We start from the raw sequence: 20293 nt of genomic DNA, 5'->3' as shown, positions 1-20293 counted from the left end.
TATCAGTGCTTGGCGAACGCTCCATTTTAAAGGGTTAAGTTTTAAAGCCTATTAGTAGCAGAGAACTGAGTAATTTACAGTGAGAAATTAACTACATGTCATCGTTGCTTTTACAATTTAGCTTGTTCATTATATTATAACCGTGTTTGAACTTCTAAATGCATCCTCTTTACTCAACTACATATCCTTATAACAACTTAGTATTTCACAGTGAGAAATTAACTACATCTCATCATCGCATGCATTAATCCCTGTCATTTTATTTTAACCCTGTTTTAACTTCTCAGTGGATGCACTAATCCTCTTTGTTTTTGTAGGCGAATTGAGATGTAGGCGAATAGAGACTGAAATGGTAAAACGTATCTGAATATCAACAGTGATAGCCATTTTTCTTTAGTTTTAAAACATAGTTGAAACATTGTTTTACCAGAAAGTAAGGAAAGGAAAACAATATTATTGTTATTTTTTTTAATGAATCGGGTTTAAAACTAACATAACCAGTTACACTTTTTACAATGGTCTCTAAACTTGCACAAGTGTCTGCGTTAATAATTTATAGTGTAAATGATAATTTCTAAAAATATAATCTCTAACAGACTGGTGCTGTCCGCTTATCTAGACTTGCCAGTACAGCCTTGGAGCAAGGCTAACTGCTGCCCTGCTCCCTAGCACTATTGGTTTATAGTCTGTTTGCAGTAAAAAACGTACCGATGAATTTCACTCTAAACAAAAAAGTAAAATGAATAAAGTGAAATTAAGATTGCGAATCCTCATATACGTTTTCACTGCAAACAGGCTATAAGTTATCACTGCGCCGGGCTGATACTTCCCAAACTTCGGCGTCCACATTTACGACATTAACCGGATGTGCATACAGACCAGTTTGCGGTCAGGGGAAGACACAAGTTTAAATCTAATGGTGAAGTTAAGAGACGTTCAGAACATGTTTTGGGGTAAGATCGTGATAAATATCGAATGGTTTATTTATGTTTCTGTCAAGTTCTCAGGAACTGTCGTTTTCCATGCGAGACATATGCATGTCAATGTTTATAGTGTGTTGAGGAGTGTCTATGTTTATGATCAGGAACACCACGTGGGTTTCCGAGTCAATACACATCAGCTCTGGCTCGTAGAAATGCTGATTTGCCGCGTGGTTTTGCTCTTATTGTGAAACATCATTCTCACTTTGCATTTAGATTCAGTAACCACATCTCAGTTGATATGTTTTCAGTTTAACCCGAAAGTGTTTGGTAGATCTACTGTAGATGTACAATATCGGATAGGTAGAAGGGTGTCTAACACGTGGACTGGTTCACGTAACACCTATTGTGATATGTAGAAATGTGAAGGCTTTTCTTGGGTCATTGGAAGAAACGTTGGTTCAAATATATGACGAATATACACACATGTGATTTAAAATGTAAATGTAAACGAAATTAGAAAATATTAAGTCGTCGAAATTTGCTCCATTTGCTGTCCATCACTCCTCATTATAAACAGTAATGTGTGGGAAAACTATCTAAAAGAATTATTTAATTTCTACCAACCCAAATTATATTTTAGCCATGTTCATTTTAACATGATGTGGCTTGGAGACCCTTATGACCAGTTGAAATATCACCTTTGGCCTTGTAAATCATGAACTGTTTGTTGTTGTTATCTGCCTGTGAAATATCCTTTGATCAGACGAAGTGAAGAAGTACATCAGGCAAAGTTGAAGCCTTGCCCAAATTGATGTGAAACATGAAGATTGTTTCAGTGGTTCAATGTTGAAATAGAATCAGAACAACTCCGGTCATTACTAGTACATATACCACAGATATGTAAGTCGGGTAGTTTTTGGTAGACAGAAATATACGCTAATGAAAATGAGGTCACCAATCAGTACCCTGGGATTGGTCTAATCTAAACAGGTACTAAAGTGGCTGAACTCTCTGTGTGTGCCAAAATTGCAAAAGCCAACACGTTAGTATGCATTCCTCATTTCTTCCTCTAAAAGGGGAAAATGTCTTCATCTCCTTTGATGCACAGCATATCAAACTGACCAACATGAACAAGTTTGGGTTTGAGGAATACAGGACTAGGCAACTGTTCTGAATTTTTATATTGGTTATGCTACATTCCTTTGTAGCAATAGGTACCTGGGGTACACATCTATAGACCATGTGTTGACAACAAACCTTCAGTGATTATGTCATGGCTAATACATGAACTCTCATTTCACACTACTATCCCCTATCAACGGTTAAACACAGGCTGCCCTTGATAATATGTTGATCCATGTGTCCTTCCTACTAACCATGCTAACTTTCCTTTGTCAGTATATCTCTATCAGAATGGTGAAGAGACATGCAACCTCAATACAACAGTGGCAGTGATCAAGTTTTCTTACTATATGCAGAATAATGCTAAAACCAATATCAGGATTCAGAAACATTAAACCGATAGTCATGGTAATGAAATGACAAACGTAGTTGATTTGTTTTGGCTGAGCAGCTGGTGGTAACATAGACATTATCTTGAGACAGTTGAAGGTTCATTGTGACATGTTTTTATTCCCAGAGTTTTGTTTACAGACTTTACCTCAGTAGTACAGTATGGGTAGCTTCATAGTACATTTGTTATTTCAGGTGTGACTCTAGATGGCGGTAAACGCTACACACAGACTGTGGAGCGCTCCTTCCACATTTCAATGGCAGCCTTGGAGTCTGGTACAGGTTTGTAATCTGTCAATGTGAAGCTGCTTATCATTTCCCTGTTTACATGTATTTTACAGTGGAGAACAGGCTCAGTTCTATCGTCAATACAACTGAAAGAATAATTGCACCTCTATGCCGCCAGAAATCTATAGTATGCACAAGACATTACAGACTGTTATGTACATGTTTAAACTTGGTATTGATAGTACTCAGTGTTTATCATGCTTATAAAGTATTTACAGGTGGGTCTATTAGTTGGTCAGGGGTAAACTGTTATGTACATGTTTAAACTTGGTATTGATAGTACTCAGTGTTTATCATGCTTATAAAGTATTTACAGGTGGGTCTATTAGTTGGTCAGGGGTAAACTGTTATGTACATGTTTAAACTTGGTGTTGATAGTACTCAGTGTTTATCATGCTTATAAAGTATTTACAGGTGGGTCTATTAGTTGGTCAGGGGTAACTGTTATGTACATGTTTAAACTTGGTATTGATAGTAGTCAGTGTTTATCATGCTTATTAAGTATTTACAGGTGGGTCTATTAGTTGGTCAGGGGTAAACTGTTATGTACATGTTTAAACTTGGTGTTGATAGTACTCAGTGTTTATCATGCTTATAAAGTATTTACAGGTGGGTCTATTAGTTGGTCAGGGGTAAACTGTTATGTACATGTTTAAACTTGGTGTTGATAGTACTCAGTGTTTATCATGCTTATAAAGTATTTACAGGTGGGTCTATTAGTTGGTCAGGGGTAAAACTGTTATGTACATGTTTAAACTTGGTGTTGATAGTACTCAGTGTTTATCATGCTTATAAAGTATTTACAGGTGGGTCTAATAGTTGGTCAGGGGTAAACTGTTATGTACATGTTTAAACTTGGTGTTGATAGTACTCAGTGTTTATCATACTTATAAAGTATTTACAGGTGGGTCTATTAGTTGGTCAGGGGTAAACTGTTATGTACATGTTTAAACTTGGTGTTGATAGTACTCAGTGTTTATCATGCTTATAAAGTATTTACAGGTGGGTCTATTAGTTGGTCAGGGGTAAACTGTTATGTACATGTTTAAACTTGGTATTGATAGTACTCAGTGTTTATCATGCTTATAAAGTATTTACAGGTGGGTCTATTAGTTGGTCAGGGGTAAACTGTTATGTACATGTTTAAACTTGGTATTGATAGTACTCAGTGTTTATCATGCTTATAAAGTATTTACAGGTGGGTCTATTAGTTGGTCAGGGGTAAACTGTTATGTACATGTTTAAACTTGGTGTTGATAGTACTCAGTGTTTATCATGCTTATAAAGTATTTACAGGTGGGTTTATTAGTTGGTCAGGGGTAAACTGTTATGTACATGTTTAAACTTGGTATTGATAGTACTCAGTGTTTATCATGCTTATAAAGTACTCATTTTACAGGTGGGTCTATTAGTTGGTCAGGGTAAACTGTTATGTACATGTTTAAACTTGGTGTTGATAGTACTCAGTGTTTATCATGCTTATAAAGTATTTAAAGGTGGGTCTATTAGTTGGTCAGGGGTAAACTGTTATGTACATGTTTAAACTTGGTATTGATAGTACTCAGTGTTTATCATGCTTATAAAGTATTTACAGGTGGGTCTATTAGTTGGTCAGGGGTAAACTGTTATGTACATGTTTAAACTTGGTGTTGATAGTACTCAGTGTTTATCATGCTTATAAAGTATTTACAGGTGGGTCTATTAGTTGGTCAGGGGTAAACTGTTATGTACATGCAGAGCTCCAGATATAAGTATTTAGCTGGGTCTATGTTGGTCAGGGTAAACTGTACCCACTGTACTTTTATAAAGTGGGGTATTATTATGTACATGTTGAGTGAGTATTTCATTTACCGTACCCACTGCTTTTGGGAAATAATGTAGTGAGTATTTCATTTCAGTCATTTTTACACACATAAGTATTGTGTCATTGAGTAAGTTTACTAAGCAGGTATGTTCTGCCTTATGTGATACCTACTCAAAACCAACTTAAATATAAGGGAAATGATTTCATAAAAAATCAGTCATCCTATACTGACAGTACAACACTTGTCCTATACTAACAGTACAAATTGATAGCAATCGATGTCTTTTTCATTACGCAAGCGATTTTTATAAATATATTCCGTACGCATTTGTTTTAAACTCTTTGCGTATCTAACAGTTTAAATGCGTAATTGGTACGCAACAATTATTTTTCAATGCGTAATTGGAAATTTTCTATGGGTATTTTACCCGGATACGCAGCTTATCTGGGCCTCTGTACATGTTTAAACTTGGTGTTGATAGTACTCAGTGTTTATCATGCTTATAAAGTATTTACAGGTGGGTCTATTAGTTGGTCAGGGGTATTTCACTGAGTTATGTTAATACCTGACTCTTAAGGAAATGTTATGTTTTACCATCGGTGGTAAGGTATATATCTGTTATTGACAGATACCCCCAAAACAAAGGAGAAACATGTAGCTGTGATGATCCAGCATGAGAAGGCAGAGTTTGTTATGTGCACATTGGAGTTTGGCCGCCTCTACCAACAACCGCTGGACCTGAACTTCACTGAGGGCGAGGAGGTGACATTCTTCCTCAATGGTACAGGTAGGTGTGACGGATATAGGACTGCACAGAATCAATGGTAGACTGCGGTCTGTGTTCCAGTGTAGTGGGTGAAATTCTTTCAACAATTTCATTATCATTTATGTTGCTGAGCTACGAAATTCATTCACAAATGAATTTTCAAATTGATTGCAACATACCATGAAAACATGACAGCTATTTTCTCTTGTAGGGGGGATGAATCTGTTAGCATTCCAGTATGTAGGAAATAAGAACTGCATGCACAGCCAGCAGTATAGCTCTCTGTTTACCACAATACAGATTCCTTTATTGGACGATGCACAGCCGTACTGATTTCAGTGCTCATTCTAGTTGACACAAACAATAACATTGTTAGGTAATTCAGAAAAACTGTGGTGTCAGATCCACAAAGCTTCTGACAGTGATGTCTTGTTCCTTGTGCTGTCAGGGTTCGAAATACCCTATGTATTAGCGTGCCATGACACACTTGATTTCTGAAAGGCACACCTAAAATATTTCCTGGTGCCCTAAGGCACACTTAGAAAAAAAAGTATTTCTATCCATGGCTGTGGTAGTGTGAGGAAGGTGTCTCACTATGGTAGAGATTACACGCTGCTCAGTCACGCAGTGTCGCACAAGTTTTGACTACATAATGGAAGATATGCTTGTGATCTGGTTAACACAGTGAAATTTGTCGTAAGTTGTTTCAAAATGGTTCTGTCAACTAAGCATGATGGACAGTGTTTGCTGACAGTGACATGTTTTCAAAGGAAAAATCTGGGAAATGCTACCTTGTATTCTTTTACACGTGAATCATTTAGTAAATTGTCCAGAGTTAGCTCCCTTACCCAACTTGCTGTATACACCAAACTGCACTCTTCTCAGAAAGTGACACATATAATGTTTATTCAAATGGAACTAATGTACAATTAAGGACTATCTTGATGTTTGTTGTAGGTATTGTGCATCTCACTGGCTACTTGCTGGATGAGGGGCAGTACAACGACGAGATGGGGTTCAGCGGAGATTCCTCGGAGTCGGATGGTGAGTTAGATGATGATGGGGACTCTGGGTGGTTGGGTACCTATGTTGTGCGCTGCATATTTCTAACTGAACATGCACAAAATATCTTGTACAAAAAAACTGAGAATCAGTCAAGACTTGTTTACAGCTATGAAGAGAATATTACCCCATGGGAAGATATGTGTTCGTGTCACGTGTAAGTGAGTCGTGTTACACAAGGGGTTCTGTGTTACAACTGGTGCTGGTGCGTGTCATGTGTGAGTGAGTCGTGTTACACAAGGGGTTCTGTGTTACCACTGGTGCTGGTGAGCGTCACGTGTAAGTGAGTCGTGTTACACAAGGGGTTCAGTGTTACCACTGGTGCTGGTGAGTGTCATGTGTGAGTGAGTCGTGTTACACAAGGGGTTCAGTGTTACCACTGGTGCTGGTGAGTGTCATGTGTAAGTGAGTCGTGTTACACAAGGGGTTCAGTGTTACAACTGGTGCTGGTGAGTGTCACGTGTGTGAGTGAGTCGGTTACACAAGGGGTTCAGTGTTACAACTGGTACTGGTGAGTGTCATGTGTGGTGTGAGTCTGGTGAGTGTCATGTGTTACACAAGGGGTTCAGTGTTACCACTGGTACTGGTGAGTGTCATGTGTAAGTGAGTCGTGTTACACAAGGGGTTCAGTGTTACCACTGGTGCTGGTGAGTGTTTCCACACGCTGCTGTGATGCAGCCATGACACCCTAGTCTCACAGAGGCTGTGAAATGTTGAAGAAGGACATGGGAAATGTTAGAGTGAGTGAGTTTAGTTTTACGCCGCTTTTAGTTGTCACCACTGGCTTGAGAATCAGCGTGTAAGTTGAAGCAATATTCCAACAATATCACGGCGGGGGACACCAGAAATGGGCTTAACACATTGTACCCACGCGGGGAATCGAACCTGGGTCTTCGGCGTGACGAGTGAACGCTTTAACCACTAGGCTATCCAACCATCCCCGGGAAATGTTAGATATGGTGTGAGTGTAATAAAGTTTAAGCCCTTTGGAAATGAAGGTAATTTTATGCAAGTGGGTTAACTTGTGTCAGTGCTGCTGCTGCTGTCGCTAGTGCTGAAGTATTGTAAGCAGCTTGGTGCTGCCATCTGGAAGTGGCATTACATGCCTGTCTTGTAGTCACATGTATGTGTTGCTATGTTTACAGACGAGGCACCTGAGCTGCTGGGTATGGCGGAAGAAGACAGTGATGACGACAGTGATGACAGTGATGATGAAGATTTTGCTATAGAGATGGCCTTGAAGAAAGGTGGGATATGTGTGCAGTTGGGAGCAATCGTGACGGGTATCAAGGACTCTGGTCCATACAGTACAGGTGTAAGACCCAATAGTTCTGTACAGATTCACTGGAATATTGCTGCAGTACCTTGAGCCATAGTTACAGATATGTAACATGTCGTACAATGAGATCAAGTAATCAACAGTTGTACTGTAGCATGCTCAGTGTTTTTAAGTTTGCTGCAGATTGATTTGATTCATTATGCCCCTTAGGGATTCTGGCACCTAGCCTGGTGATACTGGTGAAGAAGAGGCAACTTCATGTTTCACATGTGGAGACTTGGTGGTTGATTATATTCAACCCCTGACTTTGTGAATTGTTGCTCATCATGTCAATCATTGGGGTGTCTTTCCTGATCTTCAATTTGTACTGGCAGCCATCATGTAGCTGGAATAATTCATGTGTAAGTCACGGAGATCTTGATGTTGTAGATGCAAAGAAAAGAAAAGCCAAAGACACTGGAGTTGTCCAAAAGAAGAAATCTAAATTGCTAAGCATGAATGATGACAGTGAAGATCTTGATTCTGATGACAGTGATGATGATGAAGAGGTAAATGTTTGTTTTCTGTCTCATCAGTGCTGTTAGAATTATGATACTGATGATGATTGGAATGATTTGAATGAGTGAGTATAATTTTACACCAGTTCTATTAACATTAAAAAACTATCAACTGTGGGGTTGGGGGACACCAGAAATGGACATCACACATTGTGTACCCATGTGGGATATCAAATGCAGGTCATTAGCAGGACTACGAATGCTTTGGTGTGACACTTGGTGTTTGCTGATCCACAGCTTGCCCAATTGAGGTGACAGTATGACTCTGTATGACAGTTGGTGTGGATGACAGTTGGTGTGTCAGCAGATCTTAGATTTACACTCAGTATGTTTGTTCTTTGATAGTCACATATCACTGCAAGAAAGTTTCTGGATCAGCCTCAAACAGAACAAGAGCATCATGAGACTTGTTGTGCCAGGTGTGTTTTTGATCAAAGATTTCAGCTTTCGATCTCGAAGCTGATACTTTCTTCTTTGTCAAAATGTGCAAAAGGAATGCACTGTCCTAAGAAATGCTCACTACAGTACAGTCAACAGGTTGATATATCACAGAAATGACTGAACAGACACTTTGTTCTTGCAAATTATGTTGTATCAACGTTTATGAAACCTTATGGGATATTGTTATGTAATTCATGAGCATTATGAAATGTGAATGTTTATGTGTCTTTGTTAGTTGATGATGGGAGCAGACATGGAAGATGACAGTATGGAAGAAGAAGATGACGAGGAAGAAGGTTGGTTGAATGAAAATCATTCCACAGGGCAACTAGTCACAAAATGATATGCATGTGCCTGAAAGTCAATGACCTCGCTGTGGTGTACTGAACCTGTTCCATTGTTAACATGAGTACACCTCTACAGTCCCTCACTATAGTGTACTGAACCTGTTCCATTGTTACCATGAGTACACCTCTACTGTCCCTCACTATAGTGTACTGAATCTGTTCCATTGTTACCACGAGTACACCTGTACTGTCCCTCACAATAGTGTACTGAACCTGTTCCATTGTTACCACGAGTACACCTGTACTGTCCCTCACTATAGTGTACTGAATCTGTTCCATTGTTACCATGAGTACACCTCTACTGTCCCTCACTATAGTGTACTGAATCTGTTCCATTGTTACCACGAGTACACCTGTACTGTCCCTCACTATAGTGTACTGAACCTGTTCCATTGTTGCCACAAGTACACCTCTACTGTCCCCCACTATAGTGTACTGAACCTGTTCCATTGTTACCAAGAGTACACCTCTACTGTCCCTCACTATAGTGTACTGAACCTGTTCCATTGTTACCAAGAGTACACCTCTACTGTCCCCCACTATAGTGTACTGAACCTGTTCCATTGTTACCAAGAGTACACCTCTACTGTCCCCACTATAGTGTACTGAACCTGTTCCATTGTTACCAAGAGTACACCTCTACTGTCCCTCACTATAGTGTACTGAACCTGTTCCATTGTTACCACGAGTACACCTCTACTGTCCCTCACTATAGTGTACTGAACCTGTTCCATTGTTACCAATGAGTACACCTCTACTGTCCCTCACTATAGTGTACTGAACCTGTTCCATTGTTGCCAAGAGTACACCTCTACTGTCCCTCACTATAGTGTACTGAACCTGTTCCATTGTTGCCACGAGTACACCTCTACTGTCCCTCACTATAGTGTACTGAACCTGTTCCATTGTTGCCAAGAGTACACCTCTACTGTCCCTCACTATAGTGTACTGAACCTGTTCCATTGTTACCATGAGTACACCTCTACTGTCCCTCACTATAGTGTACTGAACCTGTTCCATTGTTGCCACGAGTACACCTGTACTGTCCCTCACTATAGTGTACTGAACCTGTTCCATTGTTGCCACGAGTACACCTCTACTGTCCCTCACTATAGTGTACTGAACCTGTTCCATTGTTGCCACGAGTACACCTCTACTGTCCCTCACTATAGTGTACTGAACCTGTTCCATTGTTACAATGAGTACACCTCTACTGTCCCTCACTATAGTGTACTGAACCTGTTCCATTGTTGCCACAAGTACACCTCTACTGTCCCTCACTATAGTGTACTGAACCTGTTCCATTGTTACCAAGAGTACACCTCTACTGTCCCTCACTATAGTGTACTGAACCTGTTCCATTGTTGCCAAGAGTACACCTCTACTGTCCCTCACTATAGTGTACTGAACCTGTTCCATTGTTGCCACAAGTACACCTGTACTGTCCCTCACTATAGTGTACTGAACCTGTTCCATTGTTACCACGAGTACACCTCTACTGTCCCTCACTATAGTGTACTGAACCTGTTCCATTGTTACCAAGAGTACACCTGTACTGTCCCTCACTATAGTGTACTGAACCTGTTCCATTGTTACCAAGAGTACACCTGTACTGTCCCTCACTATAGTGTACTGAACCTGTTCCATTGTTACCAAGAGTACACCTCTACTGTCCCCCACTATAGTGTACTGAACCTGTTCCATTGTTACCAAGAGTACACCTCTACTGTCCCCTCACTATAGTGTACTGAACCTGTTCCATTGTTACCACGAGTACACCTGTACTGTCCCTCACTATAGTGTACTGAACCTGTTCCATTGTTACCATGAGTACACCTCTACTGTCCCTCACTATAGTGTACTGAACCTGTTCCATTGTTACCACGAGTACAACTGTACTGTCCCTCACTATAGTGTACTGAACCTGTTCCATTGTTGCCATGAGTACACCTGTACTGTCCCTCACTATAGTGTACTGAACCTGTTCCATTGTTACCAATGAGTACACCTCTACTGTCCCTCACTATAGTGTACTGAACCTGTTCCATTGTTACCAATGAGTACACCTCTACTGTCCCTCACTATAGTGTACTGAACCTGTTCCATTGTTACCAAATGAGTACACCTCTACTGTCCCTCACTATAGTGTACTGAACCTGTTCCATTGTTACCACGAGTACACCTGTACTGTCCCTCACTATAGTGTACTGAACCTGTTCCATTGTTACCACGAGTACACCTGTACTGTCCCTCACTATAGTGTACTGAACCTGTTCCATTGTTACCAAGAGTACACCTCTACTGTCCCTCACTATAGTGTACTGAACCTGTTCCATTGTTACCACGAGTACACCTGTACTGTCCCTCACTATAGTGTACTGAACCTGTTCCATTGTTGCCACAAGTACACCTCTACTGTCCCTCACTATAGTGTACTGAACCTGTTCCATTGTTACCAAGAGTACACCTCTACTGTCCCTCACTATAGTGTACTGAACCTGTTCCATTGTTACCAAGAGTACACCTGTACTGTCCCCACTATAGTGTACTGAACCTGTTCCATTGTTACCAAGAGTACACCTGTACTGTCCCCCACTATAGTGTACTGAACCTGTTCCATTGTTACCAAGAGTACACCTGTACTGTCCCTCACTATAGTGTACTGAACCTGTTCCATTGTTGCCAAGAGTACACCTCTACTGTCCCTCACTATAGTGTACTGAACCTGTTCCATTGTTACAATGAGTACACCTCTACTGTCCCTCACTATAGTGTACTGAACCTGTTCCATTGTTGCCACGAGTACACCTCTACTGTCCCTCACTATAGTGTACTGAACCTGTTCCATTGTTGCCACGAGTACACCTCTACTGTCCCTCACTATAGTGTACTGAACCTGTTCCATTGTTGCCACGAGTACACCTCTACTGTCCCTCACTATAGTGTACTGAACCTGTTCCATTGTTAAAATGAGTACACCTCTACTGTCCCTCACTATAGTGTACTGAACCTGTTCCATTGTTGCCACGAGTACACCTGTACTGTCCCTCACTATAGTGTACTGAACCTGTTCCATTGTTGCCACGAGTACACCTCTACTGTCCCTCACTATAGTGTACTGAACCTGTTCCATTGTTGCCACGAGTACACCTCTACTGTCCCTCACTATAGTGTACTGAACCTGTTCCATTGTTACCATGAGTACACCTCTACTGTCCCTCACTATAGTGTACTGAACCTGTTCCATTGTTGCCAAGAGTACACCTCTACTGTCCCCACTATAGTGTACTGAACCTGTTCCATTGTTACCAAGAGTACACCTCTACTGTCCCTCACTATAGTGTACTGAACCTGTTCCATTGTTGCCAAGAGTACACCTCTACTGTCCCCACTATAGTGTACTGAACCTGTTCCATTGTTACCAAGAGTACACCTCTACTGTCCCCACTATAGTGTACTGAACCTGTTCCATTGTTACCAAGAGTACACCTCTACTGTCCCTCACTATAGTGTACTGAATCTGTTCCATTGTTGCCACGAAGTACACCTCTACTGTCCCTCACTATAGTGTGCTGAACCTGTTCCATTGTTACAATGAGTACACCTCTACTGTCCCTCACTATAGTGTACTGAACCTGTTCCATTGTTGCCACGAGTACACCTCTACTGTCCCTCACTATAGTGTACTGAACCTGTTCCATTGTTGCCACGAGTACACCTCTACTGTCCCTCACTATAGTGTACTGAATCTGTTCCATTGTTGCCACGAGTACACCTCTACTGTCCCTCACTATAGTGTACTGAACCTGTTCCATTGTTAAAAATGAGTACACCTCTACTGTCCCTCACTATAGTGTACTGAACCTGTTCCATTGTTGCCCCAATGAGTGTACACCTGTACTGTCCCTCACTATAGTGTACTGAACCTGTTCCATTGTTGCCACCAATGAGTACACCTGTACTGTCCCTCACTATAGTGTACTGAACCTGTTCCATTGTTGCCACGAGTACACCTCTACTGTCCCTCACTATAGTGTACTGAACCTGTTCCATTGTTACAATGAGTACACCTGTACTGTCCCTCACTATAGTGTACTGAACCTGTTCCATTGTTGCCAATGAGTACACCTCTACTGTCCCTCACTATAGTGTACTGAACCTGTTCCATTGTTGCCAATGAGTACACCTCTACTGTCCCTCACTATAGTGTACTGAACCTGTTCCATTGTTACCAAGAGTACACCTCTACTGTCCCTCACTATAGTGTACTGAACCTGTTCCATTGTTGCCAAGAGTACACCTCTACTGTCCCTCACTATAGTGTACTGAACCTGTTCCATTGTTGCCACGAGTACACCTCTACTGTCCCTCACTATAGTGTACTGGACCTGTTCCATTGTTACCATGAGTACACCTCTACTGTCCCTCACTATAGTGTACTGAACCTGTTCCATTGTTACCATGAGGACACCTCTACTGTCCTCACTATAGTGTACTGGACCTGTTCCATTGTTACCATGAGTACACCTCTACTGTCCCTCACTATAGTGTACTGAACCTGTTCCATTGTTACCATGAGTACACCTCAACTGTCCTCCACTATAGTAAGAACTGTAGTCAACTGATTGTGTACCCCTTGTGTGAGTCAAGTAATTGTGTACCCCTTGTGTGAGTTAACTGATTGTGTACCCCCTGTGTGAGTCAACTGATTGTGTATCCCCTGTGTGAGTCAACTGATTGTGTACCCCCTGTGTGAGTCAACTGATTGTGTACCCCCTGTGTGAGTCAACTGATTGTGTACCCCTTGTGTGAGTCAAGTAATTGTGTACCCCTTGTGTGACTTAACTGATTGTGTACCCCTTGTGTGAGTCAACTGATTGTGTACCCCTTGTGTGAGTCAAGTGATTGTGTACCCCTTGTGTGAGTCAACTGATTGTGTACCCCTGTGTGAGTCAACTGATTGTGTACCCCCTGTGTGAGTCAACTGATTGTGTACCCCTTGTGTGAGTCAAGTAATTGTGTACCCCTTGTGTGACTTAACTGATTGTGTACCCCTTGTGTGAGTCAACTGATTGTGTACCCCTTGTGTGAGTCAACTGATTGTGTACCCCTTGTGTGAGTCAACTGATTTTGTACCCCTTGTGTGAGTTAACTGATTGTGTATCCCTTGTGTGAGTCAACTGATTGTGTACCCCTGTGTGAGTCAAGTGATTGTGTACCCCCTGTGTGAGTCAAGTGATTGTGTATCCCTTGTGCGAGTTAACTGATTGTGTATCCCTTGTGTGAGTCAACTGATTGTGTACCCCTTGTGTGAGTCAACTGATTGTGTATCCCTTGTGTGAGTCAACTGATTGTGTACCCCTTGTGTGAGTTAACTGATTGTGTATCCCTTGTGTGAGTTAACTGATTGTGTATCCCCCATGTGATTCAACTGATTGTGTACCCCCTGTGTGAGTCAACTGATTGTGTACCCTTTATGTGAGTCAACTGATTGTGTACCCCTTGTGTGTTAACTGATTGTGTATCCCTTGTGTGAGTTAACTGATTGTGTATCCCTTGTGTGAGTCAACTGATTGTGTATTATCTGATTGTGTACCCCTTGTGTGAGTCAACTGATTGTGTATTCCTTGGGAGTCAAGTGATTGTGTATCATCTGATTGTGTATCATCTGATTGTGTATCCCTTGTGTGAGTTAACTGATTGTGTATTCCTTGTGTGATTCAACTGATTGTGTATTCCTTGGGAGTCAAGTGATTGTGTATCATCTGATTGTGTATCATCTGATTGTGTTCCCCTTGTGTGAGTCAACTGATTGTGTATTCCTTGGGAGTCAAGTGATTGTGTATCATCTGATTGTGTATCATCTGATTGTGTACCCCTTACAGATGATGAATCAGAGGAAGCGGAGGAGGACCAACAAGTGCCAGCTAAATCACCCAAAGCCAAGAAACAAGAGAAAGAGAAGCAACCTACCAAGCAGACATCTGCAGACAGTGCCTCAAAACAAAAGGTGACAGTCTTTGTCTTTAGTAATGGTTTTTTGCACCTATTTTCAATTACTGTTACTTCTTTAAATTGAAAAAGGGGCGGTGGGGTAGCCTAGTGGTTAAAGCGTTTGCTCGTGACGTCGAAGGCCCGGGTTCGATTCCCCACATGGGTTCAATTTTTGAAGCCCATTTCTGGTGTCCCCCGCTGTGATATTGCTGGAATATTGCTAAAAACGGCATAAAACCATACTCAGCCAGTCAGTCAAATTGAAAAATAATCCTAAGAAGGTTTGTATGATATTCCAATGTTATTTTTTCTTCGAACAAATGTATGTCTAAATTCCTTGTAAGTGTGTGAGTTTAGTTTTACGCCACTCATATTCCAGCTACATGGCAGCGATCTGTAAATAATCATGTCTGGACCAGACAATTCAGTGATCAAAAGCATGAGCATCGATATACGCAATTGTCCTTGTAAGACTTGTTCTAATATTGACTTTCAAAAGAAGATCCATACACTAGTTCTGTTTATAGTTTTCGTACAATGATTTACAGCATGACAACAGTAGGTTTGTGTTGTTCCAGAGTGCTGGACAAAATGGTGTAGCAAATACTCCAGGCACCGAAGAGAAGAAAAAGAAGAAAAAGAAGAAGAAGAAAAACAAAAACAAGGAGGGAGCAGAATCACAACAGAATACTCCTGAGGTGAGCAAGTCTGCCCTGTCACTCATTTGATTCCAAGGAAAAACATGTATTTGGAACCCAATGTTCCAGGGAGGAATGAGGAGATAAACATCATGTGTTGGCGAATTTTCGGGTGTTATTGAGTATTTGAAGCACGGGAATTCATTTGGAACTGACGGCGTCATTCGCCAACACATGATGTTTATCGACATTGTAAACACAAAAGTAAACCGAAAGGTCCACACACGTTTTTTGTGTCTGCTCTCATTGACATCGAGTACGGGTACAGCAGTGAAATGTCATCAGCCGGCCGTTTCGGCTGTCTCCCATGGTAGCATCTGGAACTGCTCATTTGTGACGTCATTCGGACTTTACGTCACAATATGATTTTAATGACGTCATCACAGCTGACGACGTAACAATACAGTGGTGTGAGTGATGTTTGTATGTATTAATACGCAGAGAATTTCCGGGAATCAAATACCATTTGATCACGTTTTTCAACCAATCAGAGTAAAGAACACAGTGACTTTTGGTTTACAATATGTCTTTAACACCACAGGGGCGTGTCACACTTAGAAACAGCGTTAGAAAGACATATAGCTGTATAGACCCTACCCTAGTACCATATAAGAGGAAAGGGATGTAAAGACGGAACCACCCACTCCTCAATCAAAGTTAGATTTCACCACATAAACTATTTTTAAGGTCCCGTCGAGGCCTACGGATCGAAAGCTAGATGATTTCCGTACAAAATGAGCTATAAATGGTCACAATCGGATCATTATTTCAAAAGTTATACGCCACGACTCCCCAAAAACAGCTACCTTTGCAATTCCAAGCCAAAATCATGGATCAGCCAAGACAGCGAAAACTCACCTTTTAAATTCGTTTATTAATTCCAGCCACGTTGACAGCATCATGTTCCCAGGAAGAATCTGTACATGGTACCCCATGTTTTCTTGAAGAATCTGTCCTTTGTTCCCCATATTCCCAGGAAGAATCTGTCCTTGGTACCCTGCGTTTCAAGGAAGAATCTGTCCTTGGTACCCAATATTCCCAGGAAGAATCTGTCCTTGGTTCCCCATATTCCCGGGAAGAATCTGTCCTTGGTACCCTGTGTTTCCAGGATGAATCTGTCCTAGGTGTCCTGTGTTTCCAGGAAGAATCTGTCCTTGGTACCCATGTTCCCAGGAAGAATCTGTCCTAGGTACCCCATGTTTTCTGGAAGAATCTGGTACCCAATATTCCCAGGAAGAATGTGTCCTTGGTTCCCCATATTCCCGGGAAGAATCTGTCCTTGGTACCCTGTGTTTCCAGGATGAATCTGGTACCCAATATTCCCAGGAAGAATATGTCCTTGGTTCCCCATATTCCCGGGAAGAATCTGTCCTTGGTACCCTGTGTTTCCAGGATGAATGTGCCCTATGTGCCCTGTGTTCCCAGGCTAAATCTGTCCTTGGTACCCAATATTCCCAGGAAGAATCTGTCCTTGGTTCCCCATATTCCCGGGAAGAATCTGTCCTTGGTACCCTGTGTTTCCAGGATGAATCTGGTACCCAATATTCCCAGGAAGAATATGTCCTTGGTTCCCCATATTCCCGGGAAGAATCTGTCCTTGGTTCCCCATATTCCCGGGAAGAATCTGTCCTTGGTGCCCCGTGTTCCCAGGATGAATGTGCCCTAGGTGCCCTGTGTTCCCAGGATAAATCTGTCCTTGGTGCCCTGTGTTCCCAGGATGAATCTGCCCTAGGTACCCTGTGTTTCCAGGATGAATCTGTCCTTGGTGCCCTGTGTTCCCAGGATGAATCTGTCCTTGGTGCCCTGTGTTCCCAGGATGAATCTGCCCTAGGTACCCTGTGTTTCCAGGATGAATCTGTCCTTGGTACCCTGTGTTTCCAGGATGAATCTGGTACCCAATATTCCCAGGAAGAATATGTCCTTGGTTCCCCATATTCCCGGGAAGAATCTGTCCTTGGTTCCCCATATTCCCGGGAAGAATCTGTCCTTGGTGCCCGTGTTCCCAGGATGAATGTGCCCTAGGTGCCCTGTGTTCCCAGGATAAATCTGTCCTTGGTGCCCTGTGTTCCCAGGATGAATCTGCCCTAGGTACCCTCTGTTTCCAGGATGAATCTGTCCTTGATGCCCTGTGTTCCCAGGATGAATCTGACCTTAGTGCCCTGTGTTCCCAGGATGAAGCTGTCCTTGGCGCCTGTGTTCCCAGGATGAATCTGCCCTAGGGGCCCTGTGTTTCCAGGATTAATCTGTCCTTGGTGCCCTGTGTTTCCAGGATGAATCTCCTTGGTGCCCTGTGTTCCCAGGATAAATCTGCCCTAGGTACCCTGTGTTTCCAGGATGAATCTGTCCTTTGTATGCTGTGTTTCCTGGATGAATTTGCCCTAGGTGCCCTGTGTTCCCAGGATGAATCTGTCCTTGGTGCCCTGTGTTTCCAGGATGAATCTGTCCTTGGTGCCCTGTGTTCCCAGGATGAATCTGTCCTTGGTGCCCTGTGTTCCCAGGATGAATCTGTCCTTGGGCCCCTGTGTTCCCAGGATGAATCTGTCCTTGGTGCCCTGTGTTCCCAGGATGAATCTGTCCTTGGTGCCCTGTGTTCCCAGGATGAATCTGCCCTAGGGGCCCTGTGTTCCCAGGATGAATCTGTCCTTTGTACCCTGTTTTCCCAGGATCAATCTGCCCTAGGTGCCCTGTGTTCCCAGGATGAATCTGTCCACAGTACCCCATGTTCCCAGGAAGAATCTGTCCTTGGTACCCCATGTTCATGAGGGCATCTGTGCTCCTTACTCTGTGTTCCCAGGAAGAATCAGACTTTAATACTGCCTTGAAGAGAGTTAACACTGGGAGAGTTAACACTGGGAGAGTTAACATGTGAGTGTTTCCTTCCCTATTTCAAGTGGATCATTTGAAGCCTACAACTGACACCATCTGATTCTTTCCGCCCTCATAGTTCTCTCAGAAATAGGGGCGGTGGGTTAGCTTAGTGGTTAAAGAGTTCGCTCTTCATGCGGAAGACCGGGGTTCGATTCCCCCACATGGGTAGAATGTGTGAAGTGGGAAATTTGCTTAAAAAGGGCGTAAAACCAAACTCACTCACTCACTCTTTTCAGAAATCATCAGCCACTAAGCTCACAAAAGACACACCCAAGTCAACACCAAATCAACCCAAAAAAGACACTCCAAAGCCCTCAGCCAGTCAGACCCCTAAACAGACACCGAAGAAGCGAGTGGTTTCTGGTGGTGTGATTGTTGAAGATATCAAGGTGGGACATGGTCCAGAAGCCAAGTCCGGGAAACAGGTAAGGCAACAGCAGTCACATGTCCTGATCCAGTTGTCAGGTAAACATTGCCTCTACATGTCCCGACACTGTGTAGTAATCACTGACTGCGTGGTTGTTGAACATGTTAAAGTTTGAGTCAGGAAAGTTTGAGTCAGGTTTTTGAGGACTTTAAGGAATCAAACCAACTCTCTCTTAAGGAATAATCATACAGGTGCCAAAGTCATGTTGTCATGCCACTAGTCCCAGGTTCACCCTCAGTAGGTTTGTAGGTTCGTTATGTCCATGTTAATGTCTCGGATTTGTATCACGGAAAAGTCATTGCAACATTTATTCAAATGAAACATCGTCCTTATATTATGGTTCATTGTGAGTTTGTTTCCTGTTCAGGCCCAGATGTATTATGTTGGAACGCTACAAGACGGCAAACAGTTCGACTCGTGTAAAGGTGGAAAGCCGTTCAAGTTCAAACTAGGCAAGGGTGAAGTGATACACGGCTGGGATGTTGGAGTCAGTGGTGAGTAGTCTGGTGGCGCCTTCTGGATCCAGGGATACACAGTACATGAATACATTGTGCATAATTGTGAGAAGAGCCATTTCATTGAAGATCCAATGTAATTGATGGACTAAATCCATTTAATTTAATTCAAAAACTAATTGAAAATTATTTGAATTGATGAATTGCACAATTGTGTTTCAGGTATGAAGGTTGGAGGCAAGAGGAAACTAGTAATACCTCCAACAATGGGGTGAGTGGCGCTGTTTAGAGTCTTCTAAATGCCCTTCAAAGATTTGTTCAGAACAACACACAACCAAGGTTCCCCCATTGGACATTCATATACCCATGTGTTTCTAGTGTCACTGAAAGTGTCCAGCCCAATAAGCTGAATCAGAAAGACAGCCTCGCAGAATTCTGATCCGATTCTTTTGAACATGGTCGCTGGGTATTATAAGCTGGGTATTACCATGGCAAAATCTATGTTTCAGATACGGGAAGCAGCGGCAGGGACCTATTCCACCAAACAGCACCTTGGTCTTTGAAGTGGAGCTGAAAGCTGTCAGCTAATATTTTTAATAAAACACAAAGAAAATACATTTGAGAGTTTTCTTAGCAAACCTGACTGAAAGTCTATTGTGCTGACGTGATGGCTTGTTTGTCCAGAGACTGGCATGGACTGTGTTCTGAAATGTGTGCTATCTGTTGCTAATATCTCTTAAACCATTGGACCATTGAAGCTGCAACCTTATCTGCATATTCAATCAAAATATTACAAAACAGTTGTTTAAGAGATTTAAAACCATAAAAATAACGCGATGTAAAAACCAGCGCGAAAACGGAGTTCAAACGA

The 20293-nt window shown here is 42.1% G+C and overlaps 1 protein-coding gene across 1 annotated transcript; it reads left to right on the top strand.

Annotated features, from left to right (window-relative positions):
- Positions 1 to 840: 840 nt before the first annotated feature.
- On the top strand, positions 841 to 20039 carry LOC124289005 (46 kDa FK506-binding nuclear protein-like). The gene is made up of 13 exons (XM_046725601.1): positions 841 to 953; positions 2631 to 2717; positions 5157 to 5315; positions 6252 to 6338; positions 7502 to 7603; positions 8065 to 8183; positions 8869 to 8929; positions 14866 to 14990; positions 15553 to 15672; positions 18777 to 18965; positions 19335 to 19461; positions 19645 to 19693; positions 19932 to 20039. The coding sequence occupies exons 1-13, from the start codon at positions 866 to 868 to the stop codon at positions 20008 to 20010; spliced, it is 1392 nt and encodes a 463-aa protein (XP_046581557.1). The 5' UTR covers positions 841 to 865; the 3' UTR covers positions 20011 to 20039.
- The last annotated feature ends 254 nt before the right edge of the window (positions 20040 to 20293 follow it).

Source organism: Haliotis rubra, unplaced genomic scaffold (genome assembly GCF_003918875.1).
Source record: "Haliotis rubra isolate DU_JTF1 unplaced genomic scaffold, ASM391887v1 Scf43, whole genome shotgun sequence".
In the NCBI taxonomy this organism is placed as follows: domain Eukaryota; kingdom Metazoa; phylum Mollusca; class Gastropoda; order Lepetellida; family Haliotidae; genus Haliotis; species Haliotis rubra.
This window is presented reverse-complemented; position numbering and strand designations above follow the sequence as displayed.

Excerpts from the sequence above, each read along its gene's own strand:
- LOC124289005 (XM_046725601.1), top strand. The coding sequence starts at position 866 with ATGTGCATACAGACCAGTTTGCGGTCAGGGGAAGACACAAGTTTAAAT. Across the intron at positions 5,316-6,251 it reads ATTCTTCCTCAATGGTACAG|GTATTGTGCATCTCACTGGC; the intron begins GTAGGTGTGACG and ends TGTTTGTTGTAG. Across the intron at positions 8,184-8,868 it reads ACAGTGATGATGATGAAGAG|TTGATGATGGGAGCAGACAT; the intron begins GTAAATGTTTGT and ends TGTCTTTGTTAG.